This window comes from Halyomorpha halys, unplaced genomic scaffold (assembly GCF_000696795.3).
Source record: "Halyomorpha halys isolate HHAL.00 unplaced genomic scaffold, Hhal_1.1 Scaffold749.1, whole genome shotgun sequence".
Taxonomy (NCBI): domain Eukaryota; kingdom Metazoa; phylum Arthropoda; class Insecta; order Hemiptera; family Pentatomidae; genus Halyomorpha; species Halyomorpha halys.
Genome location: NW_027116653.1, coordinates 172,787 through 190,576, shown reverse-complemented (window position 1 = coordinate 190,576; position 17,790 = coordinate 172,787). Strand labels below are relative to the sequence as shown.

The 17,790-nt window shown below is 32.6% G+C and overlaps 1 protein-coding gene across 5 annotated transcripts in view; it reads right to left on the bottom strand.

Annotated features, from left to right (window-relative positions):
• Positions 1–17,790, bottom strand: part of LOC106685862 (protein jagged-1a) — a 35,347-nt gene that overhangs the window by 12,726 nt on the left and 4,831 nt on the right. For 4 of the 5 annotated variants that reach the window (XM_014428828.3, XM_014428825.3, XM_014428829.3 and 1 more), the window contains exon 2: positions 3,269–3,448. In XM_014428828.3, the coding sequence (XP_014284314.1) occupies positions 3,269–3,448 (180 nt within the window). The remainder of the gene's footprint in view (positions 1–3,268; positions 3,449–17,790) is intronic. The other variant, XM_014428826.3, reaches the window with a different exon arrangement.

Genomic DNA, 17,790 nt, shown 5'->3' with positions numbered 1-17,790 from the left:
CTATTTCTTGATTTCTATTTTTCCTTTAATTTACTGTATTTTCAATTATGATGGAAAGAGTTAAAATAGTTTTTATGATATTTAAATCTGCCCACATGGACTTGACTGAAGAATACGTACCGCCATCTTGGCTTTGTTTGGAATACAACGTATTTCTTTTAGACAAAGAAAACTGGTTAGCTTGCTTTATAATTTAAAATAACAAATAACAATATTAAAATTATATATAAAATGAAACATATTAATAACCCTTTATACATCAAAATATATTATTTCTCAAAAAGAGCATATTACAATATATATGCTATATATATATACAATATTTTAATTGCCAAAGTATTAAGAATCTCCAATTAAAATTATTAAGCAAATAATTATAAAACTTTTGGAACCTATGTGAACACTCGCATGTGCACACCTATACCATTCTAAATGTAGCTCTTTTAGAATAACAGTAATACTAACCATTAGCTGATGTTCATAAAACTGTAGTATAACACTAATACTCACAACCATCATATCAAACATATGGCTTGGAGTAGAAGTCAAAAATTCCCAATAGTCAGACTGATCGCCTCCTACACATATCTGTTGGTGATGAGTACTGCCTTAATTTTATGATTAGCTAGCTGCAGGACCAACTGATGAAAACCACATGTGAATAATACAGTACTGGTGATGATAGCCTTGTGTGCTGGGTATGTGATCTACATGAGTTTTCCACATACTATTATTGCAAGATCGTCCACAAAGCCAAGTTATGGTTTCTTTACGCTAAAGGAACCTGAGTACAGCATCATATGTTATATTTGTCATATATAATAGTTTTATGAAGTATTTCTTTATAGCGTTTTTGAATCTAGAACATCTCACATAATGATAGAAATTCACTTTAGAAAATAAACCTGGTCAAAGAATGGTATTCTGTTAATTCTTGTTTTCACATGACTTCCAAAGATTTTTTGTGGGATTGAAGTAACACCTACTGGATTTCAAATTTCAATAGTAATCAAAAAAGTTCTTTTTTTCATTATTTTTCTTTCTCTATTCTTAATTTTATCATCTAAAACAGTATCTCGCCAAGCTATCTTATTTTAAACTTGTACATTGCAGGAGTAAAGAAGATTGTCTTTAAGTAAAATGAAATTAAAAAGAAAATTTAACACTTGCCTAGGAAAATAAAAATGTACCACTAAAGTTTATTCATAGTAAATTAGCTGAAATCTAACAAATAGGTTTTGTTTTTTTTCCTATTCTCAATAGTACAATAATTATAGTCTTTTAAGTTTATATTCATAACATCATATGAAAATAGTGTGAAAATTGAATTAATTAAGTAGGTAGCTATATCTTGAACAAGTAACTAAGACTCAAACGGATTTTAAATTTTTTTGTTTTGCATGAGACAAATGCTTTCAAATGGTGCTCACCATCTTGGAGCAATGGTAAAAAGTGCTGTATTTCAGTGAAGATGGTCTGCTGGTTCTACAACTAGTGAGTCTACCAATGAAATATTACATTTTTTTTATATAATTTTTTTCAGATATTCTGATATGAGGCTCGCTAATAATTTTTCCAAAACTGGTCAATTGGTCTACAGAAATAAACACAATATGAAATCAACTCCTACTTCCATAGTGGCAAAAAAAAAATAAATAAACAAATAAAAAAGTGCATTTGCAAATTCCACACTTCCAAGTAGTAATAGCAATCCTTTTATTTCACAATGCAGGCAAATGGCCATTACAAATTTTTGCCACTGATCTCGATTAATTGCCAAATTTTTCACTTCTCTCCACTGATGTGCTGACTAATTCATCTTCCTGTTCTCACTCTGGTTCCTGGGTCAACATGGCTGGCTTATAATGGGTACAACATGGTTTCCAGTCAATTGCATATTTCTCAATAGCACTATTATGCTTCCTTAGAGATTGGATCTAACTATTTCCATTTCCTTTTCTTGATTAGTTCCTCTATTGGCTTGAGGTAGGTCCTCTGTATTAATTCTCAATTAGAAACGATTTCAGGCCTGTGGATGGCAAGTATTCTTCTCAAGTATCTATTAACAAATACCTAGAGTTTTTGCATAATTCTTTTAGTGATCCTTCATGTTTCAGATGCTTACAAGAGTTATGTCGGGGTTGTCTGGTCTTAGGCGATTTCTCCAGCCTGATATTTCTTTACAGAAGGCCCAGGACAAGGCATATTCATTATAAGTTTGGAACGGCCGTGCCAGAGGATGAGCCCTGGACACTGACACAGGTAGAGGAGGTCAGGGTAAGAGAGTCTGAGGTAGAGTGACAGTTCTAGTAGCCAAGATGAAGTGGACAGACCAGTAAGCTGATAAGGCTAGGTGCAGCTCTAGTTGCCGAGATGAAGCAGCGGACGGAAAGTGTAACTATTAAGGAGTAGGTTACAATCTTAGTTGCCGAGATGAAGCAGACAGACTAAGATTGCTGGAGAGAAGGAGAGGAGATAGGCCATCGTCTTAAGTGGACGTACAAAATAACTACTTATGCGATAATAGATTGGTAATAAACTTCTCTATCTCAAGCAGTGTATACACCACCTGTGCCATGACTAGACCCAGGAAAGGATGTGGATCTACGATAAAATTGGGGGATTTAGAGTCCCTTATTTATAGGTCTAGTCTATGCGGCTGTGACCGATAAGCGGTCGGTACATGTCTGCTTGAGATAGGTTCGTGCATTGCATTGTTATCATTTATTATTCATTGCACAGATATTGCTAAGTAATATGTACAGAAATTATTAACATATAAAGATTACAACGTGTTCTTTACAAAATGAAGTGATTTATAAATTTGAGAGCTTCGGTGAGGCTCGAGGTGGAGCGCTCTGGTGAGTTGTGGTCCAAATCACTTGCTCCCTCTCGCTACAGTTATAAGAGGACATTTGTTTTTAACAGACACAGTTTTGTATTCTGAGAGATGCTTTTGTTCTTCTAAACTTTGCACAACTGGACAAATGCTCTCTTGGCTTTGTACAATTCACACATCCAAGGTGTAAAATTCTACATGATTTTTTGCCAAACACATATTTCTGAGAGGTAGTGCCTTTTAATAAAAAAAAATTTGGTAATCAGGTGGAATAACCTCCACTCTCCTCTGCGATTCTCAGGCTAAGTGAGTATAGCATATTTAGAAGGGTTGGTGAAGCAATTAAAGAAAAATTAGGTACACATGTATGAGACAAATGGTTGGCAATAAAAGGTTTTAAATTAATTTAAACTAAAGCTTGATAATTACCATCAGGAGCTACCTCTTGATGGTCGCATTGGTTGTAAGTACAACCTGGTTGATTTCCCTTTTTACAGAAACATCTATTGCAGCTATCAAAATATGACCCATCCTTTATGCATAGGCCTTCGGTATCCAGGAAGGACTGCTTCCTTCCATTTGCTTGTCCATCTACACTCCAAGCTGAAACTAAATGAAAATATACTAAATATTTTATAAGCCAAAGTATCAAGCATATCCAATTACAATTGAAGACCATAGGGGAAGAACAGCATAAACAGATTTTTTTCCAAAAATGAGGTGGAAATCGATTATTATAGTTTTTTTCATGGACAGGATGGTGAAATAAAAACAAGGGGAAAATGGCTTCTTCTTAGCTTAAAACTTAGTTGAAAAAAGTGCATAGAAGAAGAACAGCTCAATGAAGATAACTTGATTTACCTTAAATTACACTACCAATGAAAATAATATTAATTCCAAATTAAAATAAACAAATCCAACTTAATTTTAGTTGCCTGAAAAAAATTTAAAAGCAGGGTTAGGCCGTTCTTCCCCTGTCTTCCATTATGAACAAAAAAATAACATTTTCTTAAGTTATGTGAATATATGTAATATAATTCTCTTTCTCAGATTAGACAATGAAGATACTAAACAATGCTAAAATAAAAGGATACAAAGGAGGAAATGGCTTTGAAGTAGCGGTGGTCTGATTGAGGAAATTCTGGGATTAGTAATATAATAATTGTAAAAAACAACCAGAAAATAAAAATTAGTTATATCCAAATAGTGAGCACTTAAGGGCCGAAACGGACGTGTCGTTTTAAAAAGATGGACCTGTCCAAGAAAATATGCTTGCTCATCCTTAAGCGAATGGAATTTGATAAAATCGATACGAGACCATTTTTACACAAATCTCCAACTTCCCTACAAGATTGATCTAAGTAGAAAGAGCTATATTGGAGTCATTGTTGCGTCAGGATGATAGATTTGCCCACGCATCAACCAAAGAAGGGGATGAAATTTGATAAACTTAATATGGGACACCATTTTGTACCAGGCTACGCAGTCGCTGAAAGTTGTATAAACATCGAATAAACGGTGGTAGGAATTAAGGGGGAACATGAATTTGACTCTCGACACACACGACTCATTAGACTCCTTGATGTCCCAAATATAAAATACGAGAAGAAATTTTCGATTCGAAGGATGTTTGTTTTTCCACTTTCTACATTAATACAAAGCTTCGGTAGTGAGAAAGAGGAAATGTTCTGTTACTAGACAACGGTTGAGCTAGGAGGTGATTTAGTTGGTATCATGATCAACTGCCCGATTTTTAGCCATTAAGGGTACCTATTCATGAGGCTGGGTGGACCCTGGAGAGCTCCGTGGGTACTCAACTGACTCACGGCTCTCCGATTGGCTTTCAAGCATTGGACCTCTGAGCACCGTTGACACCTCTGCTCAACAAAAGATGGGCATTATTATTCTTATAGATACCATGTTATACACTGAATAACTATTTTGGTTTCACATTAGCCATGAGTCAACCTTGTGTCCTCCGGGGTTCACCCAGCCTCAGGAAGTGAGTACCCTTAATTGGGTAAAATCCGACGGTGGTGCATGATTGTGACCAAATCATCTTCCACAACCCTTGGTCTAGTAACAGAACTTACAATGTACTGCAACCTTTACTCTTCATGGGTTGTAGTGGTACAGATTTAATTTGATATATAAAAGCCATGAAACAAACATCCTTAAGCAATGAAGGATAAAAGAAAAATGTATTCACTTTATGCATCTAAAACATTTCTAACAAGCAATGATAGATCTTATCAATCAATATAATACAATCAATGTGAGTTAATATCGATAGTAGATTCATCTAAAATTCATGTACATCAAGTTGTAAATAAGCATTCCAATACATACTTTATTATTTTTTTATTAAGTCTGTAAGTATTTCATACAAAAAGACTTATAATATTAATGGTAGTCAATGAATACGATGGAGGAGAGGTCAGACCATACAACCCGATAAGGTTTTTGCTACTATCTCGGGTAAGATAACTGAAATGATTAATGTTTAGATCATAATTATTAATAATGGTCGTGAGTGACGTCATGTTACGGGTCGATGCGCCACGTCACTTCATGACTCCTTTACGGCACATTTCTGTCCTAGACAAATAATAATAAAAAATAAACAAATTTCAAGGTATCTCTCTTAATTTACATAGGATATAACTAGAGGACTCCAAAAAGTTTTAAGGATATAACTACATCATTAGTATACATATGTGCTGCGATGTCTTGGGGGTTATCTATACTTGATGGGTTTATTTTGGAACGCTTGTGACAGATATGCTATTTTTGGTCAGTATTCATGAAAACTCTGTGGGTATTAACTATAGCCCTATCGGGCGCTCTCTCTAGGCAGCACATCGGGGAACGCTCTACAAACAGTAGGGATATCTGGGCGGACCAACACTAGCACGAAAATCCAGGGGCGTCTGCCCATAATAGGCTGCCATCTGTCTGCTTCTATTCGCAGTGAGGTGGTGGTTTGGAATTTGGCAAAGCAAGGGCAAAACCTGCCAGGATGTATAAAATGTGAAGGCCAAGTATAACCATATGATGGGTCAAATAAACGGAATAATTACAGCAGTTGGTAAACCAGGACTCCTGGAAAATCCACTTCCCTTTAGGGAACTCGGCCTTACGGATTCTGTGAAGTGTCAACTTTCGCTATATTTATCAACTATATTTATCCACTTCAAGAGAGATTAATAAATACATACCGGCTGTCAAGACCATATAAAACAAAAGAAAACGTTTACGAACAATCCTCGTAAACTTATACTGAACAATATAATAACATACAAAATAAAATAAAAAATTGCAAACTATTTACAATAAACCATAGTCAGTAAGCAATAGGAATACAGTTCTCTTAAACTCAATCATATACAAAAGAAAAATACATGTACCAATAACACTGTAAAATATATACATAAATATAAAACAAAAGAATTCCTGGAACAATGACAAAGATTATATTAACAAAAAATATTTTGAAACTTATATATTAAAAATTCAGAAACAAACTAAAACAAAATAAAATAACTACATTTCTGGTGGTCTAATCTAGTTGTGGTGATATGAAGAAACTCTATATTGTAATTGCCGGAAGTTTCAACTGTTCAATATGGACAGTTCTCTTTCTAGGTTCTTTGACATTTTCTATTGTAACAATATTATGCTCTCTAATGACAATCACTCTGAATGGGCCCTCATACCTCTGCAACTCTTCCCCTCTGTTAGTCCCCACTTTCTTATAAACCACCGTCCCAATATTTATTTTACCCATCAGTTCTCGGACATTATTTTTTCAACACAATTGTTTCTAAATGTTGGGTTCATTAATTATTTACTGTTTTAGTTTATTCAAAATATTTTGGACTAAGTTATGTATCTATTTGGAAAAAGAACTTCCTTTGCTAGGTGGAAATTTTGAACATGAATCTAATTATTAACTTAATTAAATCTGGCAATTACAACATAAAAATCAATAACAATTGCATCTATCGGAAGTGCGTGCCAATAGTATTAATATAACCTTATTGCATTTTTATAGCGGGATATATAGAAGGCAGAAGGATAAATAATGCCATGCTAATATCATGAAAACAATTGCAACACATAGACCCAAAAAACTTAACATAAGTATATTTTTATTTGTTTGATTACTCGTTTGGTAAGTCATTGAAAAGTCATCTCAAGAGCTTAGGTTCAAACCTTCTAGTTTTTTCAAGTACCTCAAGAGTTACAAACAGTTAAGACGAATTCTTTATGTTCAGTAATTACACAAAAACATTAAATACCGAATGTTTTAAGAAAATCTATGTTCGAACTTTTAACAGTTTTCTTTCGAGTATCTAAATTCATAAATAACAAAATACCTGATCGATTCGCATATCGATCGATGTTTTCCGTTGACGACTGTTTGTGATCGGTATGACGTCTGCAAGAAGATATCGGAGTCTGTGACGAAATATTAAACTGATTTTCTAATATTGAGCCTGATGTCATTTGACCTTTGTCAGCAACCATCTGATCTCCTTTGACATACACGTAGGCCAGTTGGTCAATCTTTTGGTCGAAATCTTTGTTAGAACAGTAAATACCAGCAATATATCCTACAATAAAAACACTTTTTGCCGAAAATCTGCAGCTTTTATAATTTCCTATGAATTTGACTACAGTTATAAACAATCTCTCAAAGCTGATTAAATACAATTCAAACCGAAAGAGAATATTTTAAGTTGTGATTGGTGATAAGTCTTCTCATAAGAACTACTTTACATGTAATGGTTAGTGTAGTTTTTAGATCTAAATCTTTTTAGATAAATCTTTGGTTTTAATTTTCATTATAAATTATTATAAAATTTTAATTCAATAAGTGCGTTATTTCTTATTAAAAATATAGTGATTTCCTCCTCGAGACAGCTTTAAGCCACCTAGATAAAATTGCTTAAGCATTTCAGGTTTTGCGTGTACTTAGACCATTTAAGGTCAGATAGGTGCATGTTAATTTTTGAGACCTCCCTCGAGAAGGCATTTTTCCCCTCATTTTTCTTATTTATTTAAAAAACATGTAATGTTGTTGCTATAAAGATATCTTTTAAATAAAAATTAAAAATATAGTGGTATCCTCTTAGTAAATGGGACCCAGGCGTACTGTTCTCCCTAGATACCAATGAATTGTATATTTCCTCCACACACGCTAATTCAATGAGTGATTGAAAATTAATGATTGAGATATAAATCTGTCCATTCATTCAAGTATCTGAGATAAACATTTAATGAGCTAAACAGCTTACATCTGCATATCATATTACTTGGAACAATAAAGCATATATGTCTCAATAGAAAAAATAATATTGAAAGACGCTTTATGATTGATTTCTGAGGCGGATGAGTGATTTTTCGCTTTTGGTTCTCTTGCAAGGAACATTGTAGCCTCGACAGAACAGAATACACCAGTATTACATCTAAAGATAAAAAATATTAAGAGACGGTGGAAAAGTAAGAGATTCATACACTATTGAGCTGGGAGATATCTTGTCTGTGGCCGACCTGGAATAGAATGGACAAGGTCAGACATGAAATGAGCTCTCAAAGGTATATATCTGTCTAGCTATCTTTCAACAACTAACATCAGGTTTACGGGCGTTTATTATATACAAATTGAAAGGTAAATGAAAATACCTATTTTCTTTAAAAAATCGATTTATTCAAATTAAGTCAGAAATTAGACTTCATTTTAAATAGATTATAAATAAAAAGTGTTTTTAAAAAACCTAAAATAACAATATTAACGGTATAGGGTACCGTGAGCTTCGCTTTGGCCTAATGTATACTGATCTTCAGAGATATCCTCAGGACCATCTTCATTGATAATGATATTTTTGTTGAATATCTTATTATATCTACAGGATTTATTAATCGTTACTACAAAAGGGTGATTGGTCAAAATAAAATACTGTACTCAAATTCAATTACCCTATTGCAAATATCTAAATAAGCAGAGATAATAATTAAAAAAATTGCAGTGTCTATGAAAAACATTCTTACACTATCACTGCATAAACCGTACTAAAGATCGTCTGTTGTTTCTTCGGCGAAAATTATGAGGAATTTCGTTGAAGATGAAAATAAAACACAATACTCAGGCCATACAATTCATACTTTAGTTAACATTATCCAGATACGATTGAAATAACAAATTGGAAGAATCTTAGTACAGACTTTTCTTTCACTGTTATGTTTATTATTGGATGAATGATTTTTCGAACGAAGCTAACACACAAAGATTCTTTATGAAACCTGCAAGCCCGTTATTTGATGGGTTTCGTAGAGATCGGTGTACTATCTAATATTATGAAGATACCCCTCAGAAATTTATTGAAAATTTAATGTACGACACACTATGTAAACACTAATTTCTGAACTCTCTTGCCTCCTGTACCTATTACCTATTGTCACTTGCAAACCACACAAATTTAAGAGTGTATAAAAATAAGTGGAGATCTTTAGTTATTCCAGTGCATCCAGATAGTTTCATTTGAACTATTGTTTAATATAAAAGAAATAAGAATTGATCTGTTACTAAAAGTTTACTCATTATAATCATTTTGTTGATTGAGTTCTGAGGTTCCAGTGGTAAGATACAGAAGATACTGGTTTATACATTGTTTTACTCCTATTACACAATTAAATTCACAATCATTCAGAGTTTGGCCATCATTAGCCCAGTATCCATTAGGCGTTTGATTTTCCAGCTAACAGGTTCGTTTTTATTCTTTTTTTGTTTTCTTTCCCCTTTCTTTATTTTACTCTTACTCCTTATGTTCTCCACTTTTATCCATTTTCCTTACCTGCGTTATAAGTTTTGTTCACTATATTATTATTGGTGTTTTCAGAATTTTTTTTTTCTTAGTATACTTTACTTATTATATTTTGCCTCTTTATCAACTATTATTGTTACATATATTTTCTTCCTCTCAATTTTCATTTTCTTTTCATATTTCAATTTTTAAACTATTGATAACTAATATGTTCATACTTCTTTGCATAACTTCATTTTTATTTCATCTCCTTAATTATGTTATTTTACCCACTTTTTCAATTACCTATGTATACATTTTATTTTCCGCTTCTCTCATCACTTCATTTTATTAATTCTATTTTGTAAAATTATTCATTTTATGTGTAAAATTATTCTGTTTATACTTTCTTTTTTATTTTTCTATACTTACTGTGGTTGTTATCTTTCTGTTTTTAGCCCTGAAGAAACTCTAGCCGAAACGTTGGCACAATAAAATAGGTTAATTATTTGTGTTTATCATTGACTGCACCCCCAACCATCTTCTCCTCGTTAATTAAATTCACATTTTATTTCAGTTGAATATGCATTGTCACTAAATACGGGCCTTCTTAGAAAAAATATTGTAAATTATAACCATGATCCACATTTCAACATTGTGTGCCATTGCCTATTGAAACTTACTTATGACACTCATGGCAAATCCATTGAGAAAGTTTAAAATTAAAAATGTAAAATTCATAATTTTATGTAATTTAAATTGAACATAGAACAAAAAAGGAGATAACAAAAGTTGAATATGGGACCTTGTAGGGTTAAAATTACATTTTTTTTTCCCCTTGAATTTCAAGTTAAAATTATATCCCAAATTCATTTTATATGAACTCCGTTATCTATGGAAAAAGTTTGAAGGCGTATTAATGAATACTTAATTTTTAAAAAATAAAATAGTAAATAGTAGTAGAGACCACGACACCTTTTTATGAAATCTATAAAATGTTTATATCCAATATAAAATATTATACTATTTTTTTTTTTTACAAATAGGATTTATAACAATCAAACCAAGGGGAAAAAAAAACTTTATTTATTTACTTTTATGAAATAAAAATTAACAATTAGAAGGAGGTAGTCGATTAACAAGTTTAGTTTCGTCATTCAGACAATTAGGAGATTTAATGCACTTATATGATAAAATATTTCCATTCGTAGATCATGGACTTTTTTTTTTAACATCCTACATGATTTAACTTGTATCTGGGTTCATAATTGATAATCTATACCTTCCTGGATGCGGTTCGTGAGCATGATCGTATGAATAACTAATTGGAGGAAGTAGGAAATGGGGAAACACGAAAAATGAATATGTATAACATAATGGTGCATTATCTAATAGTAACGATAAAAAGTGAACCAAAAAAAATTATTCAAATTCGAATTCGTACAGGAATTAAAAATATTTTCCTCAGAATTAAAATTTTTCACTGGAATTTTACAATTTAAACATCAAGAAACAAATTTGGTTCCCTGTTACTCTGCAGTCAAATTTTGGTTCGGGAATTATCGATCATACCAGTAATCTTATTTTGATGAAATATTCAAAGATCGTTTTGTATCTAAAACAATATCTAAAGTTTTTTGATACCTAGTTGGCTTCATGTCGATTTTATGAACAAAATCGATAATATAATAATATTCATTTCACTGCTTTCATACTTTTCTACTTTCCTCAGTACAGCTATATTTCCAAAATGATTCATCCGATGTGGGCAAAATTTAGAAAAAAGTTAGGGAATAGTATTCACATGGTCTCGTTATAAATTTTAGAAAATTCCACCACTACTTTACTTATGTATATGTAAATGTATTATCCTTGATCCATCTGTTTGAGTCGTTAGTAGCTGAGAGATTGCAGCGGCATCGGTTCGACTTCAGATTAGGGAGTCAAATTTTGGCGGTCCCATGAAATGGAAATTTTATCCTCCACCATGTTTAAAATAGGGTGGTATTCTGTAGATAACTTCCTCCCCCTGTGTGCAAGAAATGACCAGGAAGATCATAGAAAAAAAAAATACACCTCTAGCATACACTCTTTGGTATCAATTTTATTAAATTGCATCGACTACGACTAGCGAAAAACTAATTTCCTGGATACACCTATGTTTCAAGAATGGCTAGTTTTTATTCTGAACCAATAAATCATTAACTATGAAATACTGATATTTCTTTTCTTTTTCTGGTACAACAGGCGCATGAAGCTGCCCTTGGCCTGCTTAACGGCCGCCAACCATCTCTCTTTATCTCCTCTAAGGGTAACTGGGATCCTCAGTTGTCGCATATCTCGCCTCACAGCATTCCTCCATCGGCCCTTCGGCCTACCACGTTGCCGCACACCGTTCGGAACGAAACAGTACAATTTATGAGCCACTCTTTCCTCGCTCATCCTCATTACATGGCCAAGTCATTTAAGCCTCTGTATCCTTATATACGAGGAGATGCTACATTCCTTATAGGGCCCAAAAAAATTCGACATTTTTCCTAAGATTCTCCTCAGAATTACTCTTTCAAACCTGTCTAGCAGGTTAATGCTTTTATTGCTCAGGGTCCAAGTTTCTCCACCGTATGTGATAACTGGCCTTATCAATGTTTTGTACAGGGTGAACTTGGTGGTACGGCCTTTTAATTAGCCTTACAATGGAAAAATAGGCTCTATTTCCAGCAGCAATTCTGCTTTTAACTTCTTCTTCATTCTGGTTCTCGTTGATAATAGAGTGAAGGTAAGAAAAACTTCTTACCACTTCAAAATTATAGGGGCCCATTACAAGGCGACTCTGTCTCTGGTCCATAGGCTTCTTACCCAACACCATAATCTTGGTTTTCCCCCCATTAATATTCTCCCATTAATATGCTCATCCTCTTCGAAAGCAGTCCTAATGCTCTGCAGAGATCTACCGATGCGACGTCGTCTATATAGGCCAGAACTTGGGTCATCCTTGTCGATATTTTCCCTTCCTGATTTGTTCCTGCTCTATTCATGGTTGCTTGTACAGCGATATTAAAGAGGAGAGGCGCTATTAGGTCTCCCTGTATTAGGCCACATCCCACTTCAGAAGGCTCTGATAATCCACAGGATTTTACTTGGCAGGTTGTGCACACCATTGTGCATTTTACTAATCGGGTGAGTTTACTAGGAAGCCCCAGTTCATACATTGCCACTATGAGCTCACTCACGATTGTATCATAGGCAGCCCGAAAATCAATGAATAGCATCCAATTTGTCAGCTGATATTCCTTCATCTTCTCAGAGATTTGCCTCAGGGCGAAGATTTGATCAATAGTAGACCTATTGGGCTTTCTGTTCAACATACGGGAGGAGCCTATTGTACAGGGATATGGAAAAATTTGTATATGCAGTTTCAAGCAAACTAATCCCTCGATAGTTGCTGCATATCGTTGAATCTCCTTTCTTCTTGTACATAGGCACTACTACACCTTGGGTATGTTCTCCTACTCTCTCTCTCTCTCTGAAATATTGAATTTACACAATAGAAATATACAGAAAAAAAGATAATTACCAGAGAAAGGGGGGGAAAAAAACGAAATATGATGATAAAATTTTGAAATAATAGGGAAGCTATACTGACCACTGTACTTGCCAGGCACATCATATTGCCAACAGTACAATAAATATAATCTTTTAAGATAAATATTTATGACAGCATATAAAAATATATTCTATTAATAAAGATTAATCATTAATTATATATTTCATGACTCAGGAGAAAATGTTATTTATTTTTTTTTTTTACACCGCGTCTCTTCATCAGTAATATATGATGTAACTAAGCTAATTCCATGTTCTTATACTGAAATTATATTTCAAGGAATTGCTGTGATATTTTTGTTTATCAATAGAGTTTAAGAATTGCTAATAAACTTACTTTTTTTCTAACATGATGGGAAAAACGGGGAGGGTAGGTTTTGTCTGAATTGGTAATGAATTTACAGAGGGGGCTGAGAAAATTGGATCTTTTGGAAAAGGGCAGCAGTTTGTGTCAGTCTTACCCCGTTTGTTGAGCCAGAAATAATTTCGATACTTGTCCTTAGTCTAGACTGAGTTTGTTCATGTATTCGAAATAAATTATAAAAATGGTATATATCTGAAAAAAAAATTTAGTAACATTATTTTAAGAGATAAAATAATAGTTTTTTTTTTCATTTTTGCCACTTTTTAAATATTGTTAGATTTAACTATCTTAAGTCTCGGTTTAAGTAAATTGACCAGTATTTGCTAAAAGTGTGTTTTAAAGGTAGGGGAAGAACGGAGAGCAGAAGTGGCGGGTTCTCGAATAAGAATAAATAAAAAAATACATACGAAAATGTACTTAATAAAAATATGTACAAAATGAAAAGTAATTAAAAAAATTGATTGTACATGCTAGGGCATATTCATAATTCATATAACTTTATATTTTATTTCTTACTTTTTTCATCATTACATCATTTTTTTCCTTTTTTCATCATTTCATCATCAACGTCTAGTGCGATAATTTTACTCCTCTGTTTATTGGACAGAATGTGATATATATAATACATTCTAATTACCTATGAAGTAATTTAAACAATTTTCCGGGAAGCACAGAAAGCGTATTTCTGATAACCGCCCTACTGTCGTAGCCATGACCTCTAGGAGGGGTTGGCATTTCCTTTCTTCTTGCAATTGCGATGCTGCGTCAAATGTTTTAGGCGTCTAGTACTGTCAGCAGGTGGACGATCGCTGCTTAACTCATCCTTTCTTCCATATTTTACTTAAATTAAATTGAATTATATTTACTTCAACTTTGTAGGAAAAAGAAAGAGCACTTTCCGACTTGCCAGATATTAAATAGTGTCACACTTTAATTCAATTCTGACAGGAATAGAAAAATTACAACAAAAAATATATATATATCAATTGGATTTAAAACAACTGTATGGAACATCTTCCCAGAAAACATATCCGTTTTAACCCTTGTTCTTCTTGTATATGACTTCTATTTTTAGGTTGTTTTTTTGTATCCTCGGAATACCCAGAGATGCTCAAATTTCACAGTACCACGCCGAGGTGAGGTATTTTTAAAATTTCATTTCTTAAGAAGGCAAGCCGAGAATTCTACATAATTAGTAAGTAATAAACTAGTAAGCTTCACTCCAGATTAATTTTAGTGTTATCGGGTATATTTTTGGTATGGTCTTTTGGGTACTCGTTTCTATGACAAACCTGTCGTTCAACTTTTAGTTGTGACTCCGCGTGTGTTTGTACATTATAAAGGAAGGCAAAAATGTGGCTGCAATCTGCTTGGGTGTATTACTGTGTGAAATGTTTTTGATCAGTCAATTTTAAGTATATATTTGATGCCGAATTACGAATGGATTTGGAATATAGAAAGGTTTGAAAATTCTAGCTAATTTGAAAATTAAACTGCTATTCTAACACTAGGTTCAGAATTTTAAAGATGGATTGAGCCTTGATATGGAATCTACATGTTGCTGAGCATCTATAAGTAATCTATGAGTAAATGTGATATTTATTGGAACAAAGAAATGTTAATTGGCTTTTTCTGTAACTACACGGAAGCGTTACTTCATTAAGAGATATCGAGGCCATCATGTTAATTTCTACTTGTCTTCCAGAATCTTCTTACTTAGTGATTCTAACTTTTGAAACCCCTTCGGAGCTCAATATGTCACTCTCCCAATCTTACCATTTTAAAACCCGATCTATTCACAAACCTATTTAAAGTACAATTTAAAAATTGACTGTCAGAATTAATGATGAAATAAAGTTCTTTTTTTTTTTTTTTTTTTTGTTTTGTTATTTTAGCTTAAATATTATTAATTGTGTTTCTTGCAGTAAAGTACATTTTTTCAACTACCAGGTCCATAAGGAATAAGTTTTAATTGGGCCATATTCTAAAAAAAGAACCGAAATTTAAATTTTAAAAAATATGATTTAATCCTATTAATTGTTCAGTTTAAAACGAAGTATGAGCATCACTAACGCCACCTAGTAAAATTTACCTCACCGGTATCTTCTCATTACAGTCCATTATGTGTAAGTAGACCGCCCAAGAAGCTGTTCCTTGGCTAGGGAAAAAGAAAGAGTGTCCCGAATAAGTTGAATATTTGAGAAATATTCCTACCTAAACTAAGAAAATTTTGGTGAAACTTTATTTGAAGAGGTTATTATAATAAAGATTTTATCAAAACTGTTTAGAGTGGCCAAGGTTCCAACAATTTTTTAGAAAAGAGCAAATTTCAAGAAATACTTACCGGATCTCCGCTAAGTATGGAAATCAGGGAAAACTTGAGGAAGTTTAGATTTGGATTTCCACTCGCCAATAAGTTTGCAGCAAAGCCCCTAGATCTAATTAGAGTGTTCTGATATTGATCCTACTTTACTTACGTTTTATCTTTTGTATTACTGTACTACTCAACAATTATCTCATCTATTCGTCTTTTTTTAATTACAGTTTAAAAAAAAACTAGTGATAACCCTAAAATAAAAATTATTTTAATTTTTCCATTCTACTAACATTAAAAATCATAACACTCAATACATGTTATCGTATAAAATAATAATTGACTCCATATCTAATCTAACATTGAAACAGTGCCCTTTACCTTTATAGTGTTGATAATATACCAGTTATCAATAACAGATTAGAAAGTGACTCTTTTTCTTTTCAATTAATTTTGATTATTAATAAATTGCTAAGTTTTCTTTAAAATTGGCTTATTTAAAGTTTAAAAAGTCAGTGTGATTTTTACTATACTCATCATAAAATCTAATCAACCTACGGCAAAGATGCAGCGCGCATAAGACATTCTTACAATGCAGCCTATATCTGATTCCAACTAACAACACTCTTATCAAAGAGTTTATGAGCTGATATCTGTTTACAAACATGTTTATCAACCTTCATTTAATTTTTTTTCATCAAAAGTTTTCCAAATAACATTTAAAAGTAAATAATAAATAGGATAATTAGAATTTGGAAACGATAAACATAATTATATTACAATAGTGTAAAAAAATAGTACATTTTCTTCAACACGTGGTTGTCATTTATTTATTTTTTTAATTACCTTTCTAGGCATTTGTGACATACAGGGGAGGAGGGATTATAACAGGATACCACCCTATTCTAACCATTGTGTGGGGGGTCAAGTTTTTATTTCGTGGGACCGTCCGTCCCAGAAATAAGTCAACTCCCCAGGGCGGATTCGAAAAGGCGCCGCAGTAGTTCCGAGGTTGCACAAAACTATATTGAAATGATCACAAAATGGATTACTTTTTTGGAAAAAAAAATACATTCAAATTCATTTTTGCCCTCCCCCTCCCCCTTAAAAAAAGCTGAAAGGTTTCCATACCTTACCTCCTATCTTAATACACACAGATTACTTAAAATACATCCAGTAGATATCAAATTTAATTTAAATCAATACAAAAATTGGAATGAAATATAAAAAATGTCCAACCAATGACACCATAAAAGATTGTTGACATTTGTGAAACATCAAATAATCACAATATTCTTTCCGTTTCAAAGTGGAGGTTGATTAGTTGTTTCCATATCTCGGCCATTGGTGAAGATAGAGGGAAAATCATTATGAGTATCACTTCATCAAAATATTACCGAAAATTTTTTTAAAAAAATTAAAATAGCAAAAGTTTATTTTTAATAATGGGAAAAAAGGAGAGAACTAACACATTTTCAATTAACACATCAAATTTTGAGGTTTAACACGTTTAAAGATATGAAGAACACACCAAATATTTTATTATTTATTATTTAAAGATTTAATAAAATAATTAATTCAAACAATTAAGCACTTATATTTCTGTTTCTTCTTTATTAATTGCAGCGTTTTCTACATTTTTCCGTTGAAATCAATTAAAATGACGATTTAGAATTTCATTTTATGGCATTCAACATTTTTAATACGAAAATTCCTTTACGATATCCTTGTTTTTCCACTTAATTATGGATTTTGTAGACAAATATCTGCATGCTTAGAATGTTTTCTTAGTTACATATTGCGTTCTTTTATTTTATACCAGATCGCCCTTACATGGTTGATATAACCGTTATATATTATATAT